Source organism: Ptychodera flava, chromosome 5, assembly GCF_041260155.1.
Source record: "Ptychodera flava strain L36383 chromosome 5, AS_Pfla_20210202, whole genome shotgun sequence".
NCBI classification, from domain to species: Eukaryota; Metazoa; Hemichordata; class Enteropneusta; family Ptychoderidae; genus Ptychodera; species Ptychodera flava.
In genome coordinates this window covers 42,933,754-42,948,412 of record NC_091932.1, presented here as the reverse complement: position 1 = coordinate 42,948,412, position 14,659 = coordinate 42,933,754, and the positions used below count along the sequence as shown (strand labels likewise).

Here is a 14,659-nt window from a genome sequence, read left to right as displayed (position 1 = left end):
TATTACCAATGACTAACAATATTTCACGAAATGATGCTGGTGCTCTGTGTTTAAAATATTTCAATTCAGCAACTCCGAGTTTTTCAACAAGACTGAGAAGGGACTGTGTTTTACTGTTTGCAATAGCTTCTTTGGCGAGCCAATAAACTGCATAGAATGTTTTCAACAATACTTCATCATGCACCTTTTCTTTGGTGTCTAATTCACTTTGAAAACATGACATCCTGTTCATGAGTTCATCAGTCACTGCATTTTTGTGCTTCAAGGAATCAGTATGATTTTCAAAAGTGCTTTGCTTGAATCTCACTGATGGTCTCTTGGAGAACACCTCAGATTTATTTTGGGGACTGACACCACTGTGTTTTCTGCAGATTAGGCAAAACACTCCCTGATTTTCAATGTATACACTCCACCAAATCCCAGTTTTACAGCAGTAGCTACTGGACTTTGAGAGCAGCCACTCATGTTTGAATCGATCTCTCTTTGTAGCAAGTCTCTCTCTTTCTAATGGACTGAGAGATGTACAGCCATTGTCCCGGCATTTATAATAATGGTGGATCAATTTGTTGTCAATATAAGGGAACAGGTCCTTTATCAGTTGTGAGGTTGCTGTTGCTGATTCAGGGACTGAAAATTGGTTAGAATTATGCTGATCACACGAGTTTCCTAACTCAGTTTTTGGGTCAGATAGAGTGTTTTTTGTAACATCACAATTCAAATTCTCTGTCCTTGCAGGGGGTTGATCTACTCTCTGACCCAGATCTGGTTCCTGTGCTGGAACATCTGGAAAAATTGAAAAAAGAGAGAGAGAGAGAGAGAGAGAGAGAGAGAGAGAGAGAGAGAGAGAGAGAAAAGAGAAGAGAAGAGAGAGAGAGAGAGAGAGAGAGAGAGAGAGAGAGAGAGAGAGATTGATTTTAATTATTCATGTTCATGTGAAGTAATTTTTACAAATATTCACACTGTCAAATTATTTTTCACGACATAATGCCAGCCTGATAAAGCAATGGGGAAAAACAGATTGTGCTTTCAAATTGGTATGTGTGAACTTTATGTCGAACATTCAATTTGGGAAGCAAAATAATTTTCGATTTACAATGGGAAGCAATAGCAACAACACTGGGCTTAATACAAAGGTAAAGGAAACGGCAGCCAGAACTACAGTGAGTTTGCTAGTAGCCACAGTATTGCATATTATTTGGAAGCATAGTTAATTTACACACAATAAAGCAATACACCAACAAACAATCTAGTCTAGTGTTACACCACCCCACACATGCACCATAAAAATCACTCCACTTACCAAAATTTTCTCAAACATGTACACCACGATTGATCTAAAATCGAAAAATCCCCGAATATTAAAAAAATAATGACTGAGTGACGTGACTTTGTATGTTTGAATTGTGTACAGAGTAGTGTTATGGGTTTGAAGTGGCGCCCTGGGGCGTCGTATTGTGAAAATTATAGCACAAGAGCAACACTGCCAATTTCACAATCATTAACAATCAAATCTCATCGACGATCTAATTTCAATCTTTGATAATGGCCAAGGCTATTTGTACGAATTATTTATCACTTCTTGAAATACGCGATGGTCCGGCAGTGTACTATGGCCATGCACATCACTTCATCGATCTGTCTTGCTTGACCACGGGTAGGAGACTAGCTGTCGATGCGTACACATTGACGCCTACAGCTTGCAACGCACATGGGCTTACTGAAATTCGAACTGTAATGAATCGGAAAGTTTTTCCGTGACAAAGATATCAGGCCGTTGCTTTCGAAAACAGTTTAAATCTGTTACCTTTCTCTTGTTCTTTAGTTCGCTTTACAAAGCCTAGATCGTACAGGGAAGCTTGAGCTTGCGACCGCCGTTTTCTTTGTGTATCGGCCATTTTGGATTGAGTTTACAGTGGCGAACAGGAGTAGTACGTATGTTTTCATTGGCGGATAGAAAGGTCACCACGAAGAAGCAATCGATAGCAGCAGCCAATAGAATCGTTCGTTGTAATTCCGTTTTTTATTCAAGCAATACTCGCTGGACATGCTACTACAAGGCTATCGTGGTTGATCGTCTACTAAACTTTGTTTCACATATCATGCACAATGATTCGATTATACAGCGTGTGATACTTTTCCGAGCCATTTCAGAAGGTAAAAAATATTTTAATGATGAAAAAGTACAACTTTTCCGAAAAAGTAGCCGGCGAAATCTTGAGAGTAGCCGGTCAATTTCGCCGGCTGCCGGCTCTTAATGAAACCCCTGTATTCCAAAGATTGTTGAGTTTATTGATGTCTTAACTGAGTGAATCAAAACAATAAATGTCAAAAAGTCTTTCTCCTTATTGTTGCGTGAGTTAATTCAATGTGTGACCACATAGTCAGCAAACCTCTAACATATGTAAGTACAAAGTCTACAGCTATACATATAACATACATATAACATATCCCTTATGAAAATTTTCTGTAGAAATTCTATCGAATTTGATGACAAAATTCAATTAAAGTGATACAGAATTTCTACAGAAATTCTAGTGAACCTTTATGGAAATTAACAGAGTTTAATGGAGTTTTGGCCCCCTTTTTCTGTAGAAATTCAACAGAATTTCTGTATCATTTCTGTAGAATTTACAGAATTTCTATGTAAATTCAATACACGTTCACAGAGTATCTGTAGCACTATATTGAATTTCTACCACATTCTACAGAATTTTTATGTAGAATTTCTGTAGAACTATATTTAATTTTTGCACTCTTTTACAGAAGTTTGTTTGTCTTATACGAGTTCAATCTCTTAGAAGGTATGACAACAATATGTGTTAAACTTTTACTAAGTAAGGAATACCACCTTATGATATTGCCATAGATACCAATGCAATGAATTACTGCAAAACTCACAAAAAATCAGTCAGCAAGTAAATCATAAACATGTAGTTTATTTCTAAAAGAATTATGATTAACAATCGATCAAAACTTGATGAAACATACAGGGACTACAAAATATAAAGCAACCTACACATATGAATGCAAGGCCTACCTCTCCAGTCTAGCAGTTTTGACCTCAGCCAAGTGCATAATTAAAGTGTTGTGTATCTTAACTCACGTAATTTTCAGTTGATGCTGCAATGTGGATCCTTACAGTTGTGACATATTAGTGAGCTCCCTTCTTCATAACACTGTTAGAATCTTGCTAATGGACCTTGGATCCTAATGTTCCATGCAATTTGGAGTTGAATTTAGTACTTTTCATAAGAGCCATGTGCACTGTGGACTGCCTCAAGTTCAAATGAATAATGCGTGGCTACACTATTATGTAATCAACCCATTGTAAAGGCAGGAAACTATTTGCATAACAAAGCAAAGGCACAGGTCAGCTCACTTGACTTAGGATCAAACAAAGAGAGTCTGGTTGGTCTGTGACAGTCATGAAATGTACAAAAGCAATGGTAAAAGGAATGGTACAATTGAAACTATATACATTTTCCTGGGATGTGTGTGTAAATGAAAATAGCTTTTCAGAATTAAAGGGTACACGAGAATGTGCTTAGAACTCTCCATAGGTAAATGTCACTACCTTTTCCATATTGAAACCAGCTATATGTCACTGAGTTCTTATCAAAGCTCATGCCAACATGCAAAAACATGAACTTAAGTCTGAAACAGTGTAAACTGTGGGAAAAAAAAAACAGAAAAAAAATTTCCACAAAAGCTATGGAACCGAAAAATTCCATAAAAAATATGTTTAATTTCTGCAGATTTTCTACAGAAAATTATCAGCAAACTTCAATAGAATTTAAAGTTTCTATACACATTAAAATTCTATAACATTTAAATTTTTCTACAGAATTGTATTGAAATTTTCAATGAATTTCAACAGAAGCATATTTCCATCAGATTTCCATAAAATATACAGAATTTCTATAGAATATCAGAGTTCAATAGAATATCTACAGACTATTTTCGTAAGTTACTATTACATGTAACAGCTATACAATATAACAGTGAAAGTAAAACATGCTTCATACAAAGGACAGGGTAGGACAATCAATTAAGTCTGTGATCTTTACAGAACCATAACTGGATACCAAGAGGCTGGTGAGCTTGTCTAATTACCTATGTCTATACATGTAGATGTGAAGAAGTGATATGGCTTCAGCCTTTTAACCACCACACTTTGATACATCCCTATATTGTTATTTACCTGTTCAACCAATTATGGCTGGAACAGGTCCACATAGTTGTCATTGATAACAATGGGCTTGGGGCAAACCAAGATGATAAAGGTTTTCTAATGTGGGTGAACAGGGAAGTATGGGATGAACTGGTGACAAGTCATCAAGAAACAAATGTGTGGTTGATAAACTTACAGTATCTGAAATTCTTTTTTCATAATGCAGGCATTGAATCCAATTGGCATAGGTGTAGCAACTGGAGAGCATGCTCAAAACAGAGTCATCTTCAAACAACTGCTACAAGCAAAAGCTATACAATTTTGTCAGATTGATTCGTGTCGAGTTGGTGGTGTTAACGAAAACTTAGCAATTATCCTCATGGCAAAGAAATTTGGTGGTAAGTATGTCAGTATATAGAAAGGAAACAATTTTATAATTTTATCACCTAATGCATTCTGGCAAATTGAAACGATGCAAACACAATAGATCACAACTAAAGGATATTGCAATGCATTGTTGGTAAAAGATGACTTCTCACCGCAGCAAGAGTTAGAGACGGTGATATAATAAATTCTTTGAATGCAGATGTCAATGTTTTTATGGCAAAAAGTTCTGTTGGTTTGTAAAACTAGTAAGCACACGCATCTGCTCAACTTGTTTGGGTCTATTGTATAAAATTCCTGTGTAATTTAAAGCCTTAGTTGGTTTCAGTAATCTTATGTATGTTACCAGTAGAAATCTACCTTGTTGAAAATATGGTCAACAGCCTCAGACTTTTAGGACACACTTAGGTTGCAAAAGTGTGGTATTTAAGGTACTAAGAATTGAATGCTTACACCAAATTTATTCATGTCAAAGTCTTAGACTTCACACCAAATTCTTCTTATCTTTTGACAGTTCCTGTATGTCCACATGCTGGAGGTGTTGGTCTCTGTGAGTTGGTTCAACATCTCAGTATGTTTGATTATATCTGCGTATCAGCCTCCTTAGAAAACAGGTGACAATTTCTGAAACATCTGTGGTAAAATCATACTACTTTATCAAACTAATATCTCATTTGAAACTAGAGTGTATAAAGAAAAATAATCAATTTTGTTTTGTATTACCTATTCTCATTCTAAAATGGTAGGGTTGAACAACTGAAATTCAAAAGAGTGATTACAATCATGATAAGCAAACGTGAAATGACTCCTACTCAAGCTGTGTTGAATTATTGCCAAACAAAGTCGTTGGTACAAAGAAGATAATGTGAACATTTCACTGAATTTGACCAGGTCAGAGTGGACCATAAAGCTGCATAAATTTACACTTCTTTCACATCCAACTTATTACTGCTTGTCATGCTAAAAGGTGAACCCAAAAATAAATAACTTTTGGGTCGACAAATTAATGACAATTGAGTGAATCTTTGCAAAAAAAATGATTTTGAGGAAAATACACTGTGATATGTGCAATGTCACAGTAAGATTGGTAGTACTACACATAATACCATTCCACACTTGCCAATTTTCAAAATGACAGATTGGGAAAAAATGGCAGTCAATTACCTCATATCACTTGGTTGCTCCAAATCCGTTTTCTCACCTCAGCATTATTATTGAAAATTACATATTGAGACAATGTTAACTTTTTGTGTTCTTTTAGAAAGGCTAATAAAGAAATGTTGTTTGTTTGCTTTTGTTTCATTGAACTCTGCATAAATGAGCTATGACAGTTTACCTGCAGCCAAAGTTTTTTAATTTCAAGATAGTAAAGTAATCATGCAAGTGAATGGAGTAATAACAGTCTCACTGTAATAGTATCCTTCCTTTAACACAAGAACCAGTTCGCAAATTTCATTGGTTGTATGTACTGAAAAATGATCTTACAAATTTCATTGTAGCAGTATACTTCTGAAAGCACAATAAAAGTAGAAAAATTACATGTCGGACAAATTACAACTAACAGTAACCTTTGTTCTAAATTTAGAAATGTTTAAAATCGTAATTATGAAAACTAATTGATTTTTGATTCTTGACAGAGTAATTGAATATGTTGATCATCTCCATGAACATTTTAAAGATCCTGTGATAATCAGAAATGGTTGCTACATGCCTCCAAAGGTGAGTATCCTTTGTAACTATTGACCTGTATAGGGGTGAGGGGGTATTTTTCCATTGTGCGCCCTCACAGGCAAGTTTCACAGTGTTGTTAGCCCCGTACTTTTAGGTCTGTGTTTATTATGTACCTTGAGCTCTCTGTCAGTAGGAACATGAAAATGGTTCACAATAACATCACCTGGCTATTTATATAACAAATGATAACCGCTGCATCCACCAAGCAGGTGAACATTCATCTGTGTAAATTGCAGTGTTCAAAATTATCTCCATCTTTGCCTTGTCTATCTTCCCTCAGCTTCCTGGATATTCCATAGAGATGAAACCGGAATCAGTTTCAGATTATGAGTATCCTACTGGCAAAGCCTGGCAGCAACTGACTAAGGAAGGCAAGTTCCAAGCTCCGTAAGGAAGAACTGCAATGGAGGAATGAAGATGATTATGATAAATGTGTAGGACACTTGCACACATTAAGAATTGAATGCTTATTCAGTTCAGAGAAGATGGATCAAATCGTACCTGGTCCAATAACATTTTTAGCAGATGAAGGATCGTAAACTTCAACAGTCTCCTTGGCAGTTAATTCAAAACATAGCAAAAACAATGCTTTTTAGTGGGTTAAAGCTTCAAGGTTTTTTTTTGTGTATATTGCCGTATAATTATTGAGTACTCTAGGTGCATTTCAAAATTGACAGATTCAAGGCACTTAGGAATGCAGTTCTGAATCAGTTTTCAAAAATTCTTGGTCAGATTCAAACCTACAACAAAAGCTAACAAGTCTGCAATTACAGCAATAAATGAAATCTCCATCTCTGACGAAAAGGCGGTTCAATAACTGAGCTTAGTATTTTACTCTGTAAATTTTTTCTTTCTTGTCAGGTCATGCTTTATTTTCCTTTGAAAGTAATGTTAACATGTAATCATTTTCTGTAATGGGTAATTGCCAATTACCACACAGGAATAAATGTCACCTGAAAAAATATGACAAAGGAGGCTTGCAATGAAGATGGCAATAATGGTATAGTAAGACTAACAAATACATATAGAAATGGACTCAGATCAGGGCTTGTTTACTCTTTTAACGATTCACATGAAAAATGTCATGTCAAAAATGTAATTCTGGAATAAAGTAACTTTATTTTAGGAGATCCTTTCTTTGTTGTTCATAACTGTCTGGAAAGATATAGACTACATATTTTCCAGTTGACCAGAGAGACAAAAAGTTAAACTGATTTTCACCATGAATTGACAGAGGTCACAAGCAAAACTATTACCTTCATTCAATGCTTGTGAATTTGTCTTCATAATATTCAATACCTAAATTGTGCAAGAATGTATCATGGGATATTGGAAGCTCTAAATACTGTTCCAACACATAAGGTGCACACTCAGTAAAGAGCTCTCCGGAAAACTGCAATGCACGAGTATTTGTGGTTGGTTTTTGTGATTATTGATATTGAATTTTTGTCCAGGCTAAAATCACTTGTTAACAATTATATTAATGAATGCATTCTATAGTCTACAGGTTAAGTTGACAAGCCAAGTATATACCCTATATCTCAATATGCTTTTGTCAGTACAAGAAACTGTAATTGTCATGCAAAATAGAAAAAGTGGAAAAATCATCCAAAAGTTACAAGCTTCTTTTGCTTTAATAACATTCATTGTTTGATTTTAAAAGTGGTATGTTATATTCCCAGCTGTTAGACACCATGATTTTGTTGTCGAGTTGACTGTTCTGTGCTTGTCATCATTGCTTGTTATACACAATGTCTGATCATCAAGTGACAAAGATGTTACATGTACTGCCCCACTGCAATAATGCAGTTCAACCGGATTAATCTTGTGTGTATGTTATTTTCAATACAGACTCTCGTGAAGGAAAACTGGGACATGGTCTCACATTTACCATCGACAAAAGAAATCAAACTGCCAATTTAGTAAATTTTTAGTGGTAGTATTTGCAAAGTAAAAAGTATTGATTTTATTTTTTCATTCTTTTTGTCAGACAGCCTGTATGCCGCTTTGTGTTTAAAATATGGCAAAATTTAACTTCGTTATTTTTTTCTTATAAGCTATAGTATGAGTAAGAGGGATGTACAAAACAAAGTAATATTATTATATTACCATGGCTTAGAAATCAATTTGAACTTTGGTTTGTGATGTTTGAAATGATACTAAATTTCTGCACGTGTATTACGGCTAAGTGTTCAATATATGGGGGACTCATCTTAGAAAATTACTCCTGCAATATTATTAATGTTCATCTGCGACAGGAGACTGTGGAACAAAGGACAGGAAATGTACCTTTAATTTTGGTACTTTTCCCATATTATTTTAATAAAAAGTCTAATTTTGGTTGCCCTAATAAGTATTTCATTGCAAGGTAACGTCTATATGGGCCTTACCTTTAGAGAACCCTTCCCCCACATTTCTTGTTCCAAAATATTTCTCAGGGCTGTGAAGGTTTTATCAATTATTACCTCACTGAACATTACCATATGAATCAAATTATCTTTCGCACATTTTGGATGCAACACTGACATTACAAAGTCATGTTGGGCGTGGACCTGATATGAAACAGTACAGCTTTACTTCCGGATTGATACTGCTATGATGTAATTTGTTTAAATTCTTCAACTCTCACACTCTTTTACTTCCTACGAATAGCTGTGTATGCATATGTGTCACCCTTTCGAGCTTGGTTTACAGCAGCTTGGTCTAACGTAGGGTCTACAATTCTGCTAGTTCAGGATCGATGGGCCTACCATTTTACAACTTGCTATGATTCGCATCACGATTTTCACAGAATTGTAAATGATTTTGATTGTGTGTTACTGACACTGAGGGAAGGACAAGAAAGCATGTTGAGTGAGATATGATAAAGGAAACATCAATCTACGATTCATTTATTTTAATGTCAAATAAGAAGTCGCAATTTGTTCACCATATAACCTTTGACATTCCTGCAAACATCTGTCGGTAAAGATATTGTTTTAATTGAAGAGAAGCGGAAATTACATGAACACTGAGAGCTAAACATTAGGGAGGAAGTATAATCTCTGCTTTTGTTCAAATTAAGAATGTCTATTGCAGTAACTGTTACTCTGACAGGTATTTCTCTTAGCATGTTGAAACATCCAGTTCTCGGTTGCTAACATTAACTGTGGTTGTGAAAATACAATTCACTAAATTCTTAATGAAAGTCAAACTAATAAAGTATGCCACCAAGTCACCTAGCAAATACATTACAGTCAAGACCACTTGGCTAAATCCCCATGCATAAAAATAATGGTTCAATAACCATGCTAAGTAGTCAGATAGACAACTTTCCTGACGGCATCCGCGGATATTCTGTCGACTGAGAATTGGTGGTCAGTTAAATAATATTCTTTGTACTTGTTTACTTTTTTCTTAGTTTATAATTTTTAAATTAACCACTCTTTTATACTTTGTATGGTTAATGTCGTGAGTTTCATGGATTACTGAATATACCATAAAAAGGATTATTTTGATCATTGCATATACAAAAATTCATTTCTGCTTTTTTAACGACTAAAAGGGTAGATTAAAAGAAACTCTCAGCCTTCTGTAAAAAGTGTGCAGCTTTAACAAAACTTCATGATTCCCAACTCTCAAATGAATGAAAAAACAATTTGCTCAATTTTTTTTGCCTGTAATTCTTAAATACAAAGACCTTTATATGTACTCTGCAAATTTGAATGTTAAACATTTGATAATAAATATAAGTTCATGTGCAGATATGGTTAGATTGTTCATGCAAAGTTCCAATAATGATCAAAGAATATCCTCCTTACAGAATAAACTGCAAAGCTTATCTAAAATTCTTCAAGAGCTGCAGGTATTTTGCTTCAACTTTGAACCATTCTACATATATTGACATGGGAAGTGAGGAATTTTAAGGTACATACCTAATATGAGAATACCTGCATTCAGACTTGTGCGATTCTGTTAACTCTACTCTCTGACTTCAGTGCCATTCTCAGTTTCTGCCAAAACATCCTCCTCCCCAAGTCATTCTCAGGCCATTCCAGGTACTTCTTTGTCATGAGTATTTTCCGCAGCACCCGTGGCATCATATCATCTGGGATTTCCTGCAGCATCACCATCAATATGACATCCTTCTTCTCTTCAAATAACTGGGTTTGTGCCATCCTCATTTCAAAGTAGCACCACTCACTTTGTGCAAAGTGAGGAGAGAGTATGAGCAGTGTTTTGTTGCTGTTCTCAATACTGTTCAGAATGTTTTCAAATATATCATCACCTGGCATAAAATCACGTTCATGGATACACAACTTAAAGTTCTGTTGATCAGTATTTTCTAACTTAGGAATCAATTGCCGCATAACCCACTCTCCATCCTGCTCATTGTACACCACAAATGCATCATATTTTTTATTTCTTGGTTCTTCATTGTTAACTTGTAATTGATAACCGCCACGTTTTAGTTTCAACACGAAAGCAAATAGCGAATGTGCCATCGGAATTGAATGCCAATGACTATTGTCAAAAGTGCGAGAGTTGCAGAACATACGATTAGAATAGAGATGATAAAAGTAAAATTACATTCCAATCCAAATTCTAATGTCAACACAGCAATGTCATTCATTTCTCTAGGTGTGGCACACTTTGGAACTCCTGCAATAAACTTTACGGTCCTTCTTAAGCCATTGAACAAAATCGTTCATTTCACATTCAGAGCAAGAGAAGGGATTTTCATGGATCTTGAAAATCTTCAGATTAGGTAGTGACTTCAGCAGCTTAGTGTTGATATTTGTGATTTGGTTGAAACCAATATCCAAGGATTGCAGATTTGTAAGGGAGTCTGGAAGTACCTCCATGGTATCAAGTGCACCAAAGGATTTCAGAGACAGCTCCTCCAGGTGGAAACAACGTCAAAATAGAAGTGAGTGCTCCTTTACTGCCTGACCAGTTACTGTCATGTAATTTAAGAGTTTTCAAGTTTTTCTGAGGTACGTCATGTGTCATGTTCAAACAGTCCCTGTTGTAAGCTTCGCATTTACCATATGAGTACACAACACATGTCGTGTCTATTTCTAATCCTTCAAGGTCAAATTGTCTTCAGCTTTGAGAGGTTGAAACTTTGCAGTGTGCAAAAGGTAAACCTTAAGCCCGAATTGAACGCCTCGATCGTGATTCAGGTGAAGAAGAAAAATGGAAGTGCTCGAGTGATGGAATATCTCCTAGGTGTAGAAAGTGTGGGAATACCGATACTGCTAATGTTAACGATAATCGTTTAAAGGTGTGTGAGACCTTTCAGGGGAGAAGTGCCTGATCGAGATGAGTACGCAGCAAGGTCATTCCCTTTCAGGTAAGGTTTTTCAGCGAAACGAGGTATGAAAATACAGCGTGAGGCAAGACTTTAATACCGTTGCGAGACAGGTCCAAAGTTGTTAGATTTGGAAGAGAAGTGAAACTGTCTGAAAGTATATCTGTAAAACGGTTGTCTGAGAGGTCTAATTCTACAAGTGAGGGGACTGCTTTAAAGACATGTGAAGGGATTTCCCCAGAGAATGCGTTTAAGTTAAGATGTAAATATTGCAGCTGATGAAGGTCGGCAATTCTTTGAGAGACCTCTGTGATATTTGAAAAAACCATTACCGGTTAGGACCAATGTTATCAAATGATGCAATCCTTTGAAAATTCCAGCAGGAATGGTTTCAATGGAAATCAGGTAATCTATAATGGTGAGAGATTTTAGGTGCTTCAGCAACAGAAACATTCCAGGTAATAAAGCAAAGGAACATTCATGCACGTAAAGTCTTTCTAGGCCTGTCACTTGAAGTTCTTTGAAGAGGTCATATCCATAGCATATCTGACCCTGAAGATGCAGTGACTTGATTTTCGAGTGTGTAAGAGCTTGAAATATTGTCGTACTATGAATAAATCCATATGGTAGGATTCTGGAAATCTGTGAGCCTAAGGTCCTCCAGTTCAGTAAACTCTCTCAGATCCATTCCTTGGCAGTTGTCATCAAAGTAGTTCCAAGTCACCATAATTTCTTTAACTCTGACTAATGGTTGCAAGGCTACATGGGGAAAACAACGTAGTTTGTTCCCTCCCAAGTTAATCACTGCGAGCTTTGTTAAATCTTGGAATATTCCATTTGGTAATGTCTCAATTCTGTTGTTATCTAGGTTAAATTCATTTAACAGTCGAAGACCATGAAAGGATGTTGGATGAAAACCAGTCAACTGGTTGTCCGATAGGATAAGAGTCTTAAGATTATTAAGATCAAAAAATACTTTCTCAGGAATGTAATATAATGAGTTTTTATGAAGATCTAGGATTTTTAAACTAGGAAGCCTGCTGAAAGGTTTGCCACTGATTAACACAATCTTATTGAATGATAGATTCAGTCGTTGTAATTGAGTAAGACCATCGAAAGCAACAGAACCAGTTTTGTTGATCTGATTCTGTGACAAATCCAGACTAGTTGCAAATACTGGAGTGTTGTTTGGAACATATTTGAACTCCCTCCTGGAGCAATCATGTGAGTCTGTTCATATACCTTGCATATGGGCTGCTGTGTAGCCATCTGGAAACACTGTACCAGTAGGACCATTGCCAAGCAGAGAGAAGCCATTGTAGGGAGCATTGTTGGTTGAGAAGACACTTTGTGTTGATGTAGTTGTCAGGGTTGCCAGCTCGACGCTCATGTAGACACTGATGCAAAATTCTGATGCAAAATGTTGAAGTCATATAATATACCAATACTGGCAAAAGAATTGCTGGCTAAAAATCGCATGATACTGAACACAGATGAGGAATTCATTGTTTTATGATTCAGTAATTTCACTACTTCTTCACTTCTTCATTTAGGTTTTGCTTAATTTTGATAATTTACTTACTTATGTTGCATAGAAATATGATTATTTAGATAATATTTCACTCTGACGGACAAGTATTTTCTTTTGCAAGCGGCTCCTTAACACTGTGGTGTTGGTCAGCAACTGTCAGCTTGAGCAGTTTTAGTTTGAAGTACCCTGAGCTGACATGTGATCATTACTGTTTAATGTATTTGAGGTTGTACAGCCTAGGGAGCCGTATGTCAAATACCTGTTTGCATATTGAAAATATGTTTTAGGGAAAATAAGATAAATTGTGCTGTTTCGATAAAATGGTTTTCAAAAATAGGGTAGGTAGGTCGACAGGAAGATTTTTTCAAAATATTTTATTTTTAAGTATGTATTTTTCAGGTGTTTAGGGCGGTCAAATACTGGCCGCAACATTTCATGAAAATGTATCATACAAAGAATGGAAAAAACCCATAAAAGACATCCTCGTTCAAGCAAAAATCAAATGCTAAGTAATGAACGCATGATTTTACGGGATTTTTCTTCCTTTTCTTTACTTCCATGTTTACGTAGCTCTAAAAAATTAAGGATCAGCAGGTAAAACATAGGTTAAGTCTGGGTTATCGGAACAGCACAATGTTTGTTCGGCTTTATCATGCTTTTTGGTGGCATGGCATGTGGATCATAATAATTGGCATATTTTATTTCATCAGGTAAACCTAAGGTGTTCATCTTACAGATTCCCGCACCAGCACCGTACGGCTGTGTGCTGTAGTATAAATATCACATCAGTATAGGTTTAAGGGATCATGCAAAAATCTCTTGACGAAATTATGACTGAAGCAAATATGGTCTGACCAATGCAGCCAGATTTCAGGCTGCCAGCAAATTCTGAACAGCATAAACATTCCAATGAATCCCCTCATTTGGACAATGATCGTTAATGTCCAGGTCGATCTTTGTCGTTCCCTCACAATTGCCCTTCTCCTCGTATAGCTTAACATTTAGTGCATTGCAAGTTGTGAAATTCAATCTTATCAGATCCTTTCGGAATATATGCAAAAACTATTCGACTTCTGGAGCATCGTCTGGCAGCAGCATTATTAGCCCTGGCTCTGGACCAAGAAACTCTCAATCTGGTAAAAGATTGAAATTACCAGTTCGTCGGTCAGTGAATTGCCTGTTCATGGTATCACTGGCAATACTCGTTCCGTAGTATTCCTGTCTATGCTCAATTTTTTGTTGCATCGTGGCTTCTCACTGCCCGCAATAAAAGAGAAAGATGATCTTTATTGAAATCGAATGCATGTTTGACATCAGCGAAAACTAATGTGTCGTCAAAAATTACTGAAGTTTGTTTACAGTGTAAATAATATAAGGTTACACTAATGGATGCATGTTTCCCAGGCAAACAACACTGTCGATGACAAATAACATTCACTCTCACTTCATATTTTATATATTTAATGCATCTATTACAGATAATAATTCAAGAAATGCGTTTTTCTTTCATGTTTGAATAACAAATACCCCAGTTTGCGACATATTGAGG

The 14,659-nt window shown here is 36.0% G+C and overlaps 1 protein-coding gene across 1 annotated transcript in view; it reads left to right on the top strand.

The window, feature by feature from the left end:
- LOC139134046 (mitochondrial enolase superfamily member 1-like) overlaps positions 1–7,535 on the top strand; it is a 90,724-nt gene extending 83,189 nt beyond the window's left edge. The window contains exons 8-11 of the mRNA XM_070700910.1: positions 4,398–4,569; positions 5,070–5,169; positions 6,193–6,274; positions 6,567–7,535. Coding sequence (XP_070557011.1) covers positions 4,398–4,569; positions 5,070–5,169; positions 6,193–6,274; positions 6,567–6,677 — 465 coding nt within the window. The 3' untranslated portion in view covers positions 6,678–7,535. The remainder of the gene's footprint in view (positions 1–4,397; positions 4,570–5,069; positions 5,170–6,192; positions 6,275–6,566) is intronic.
- The last annotated feature ends 7,124 nt before the right edge of the window (positions 7,536–14,659 follow it).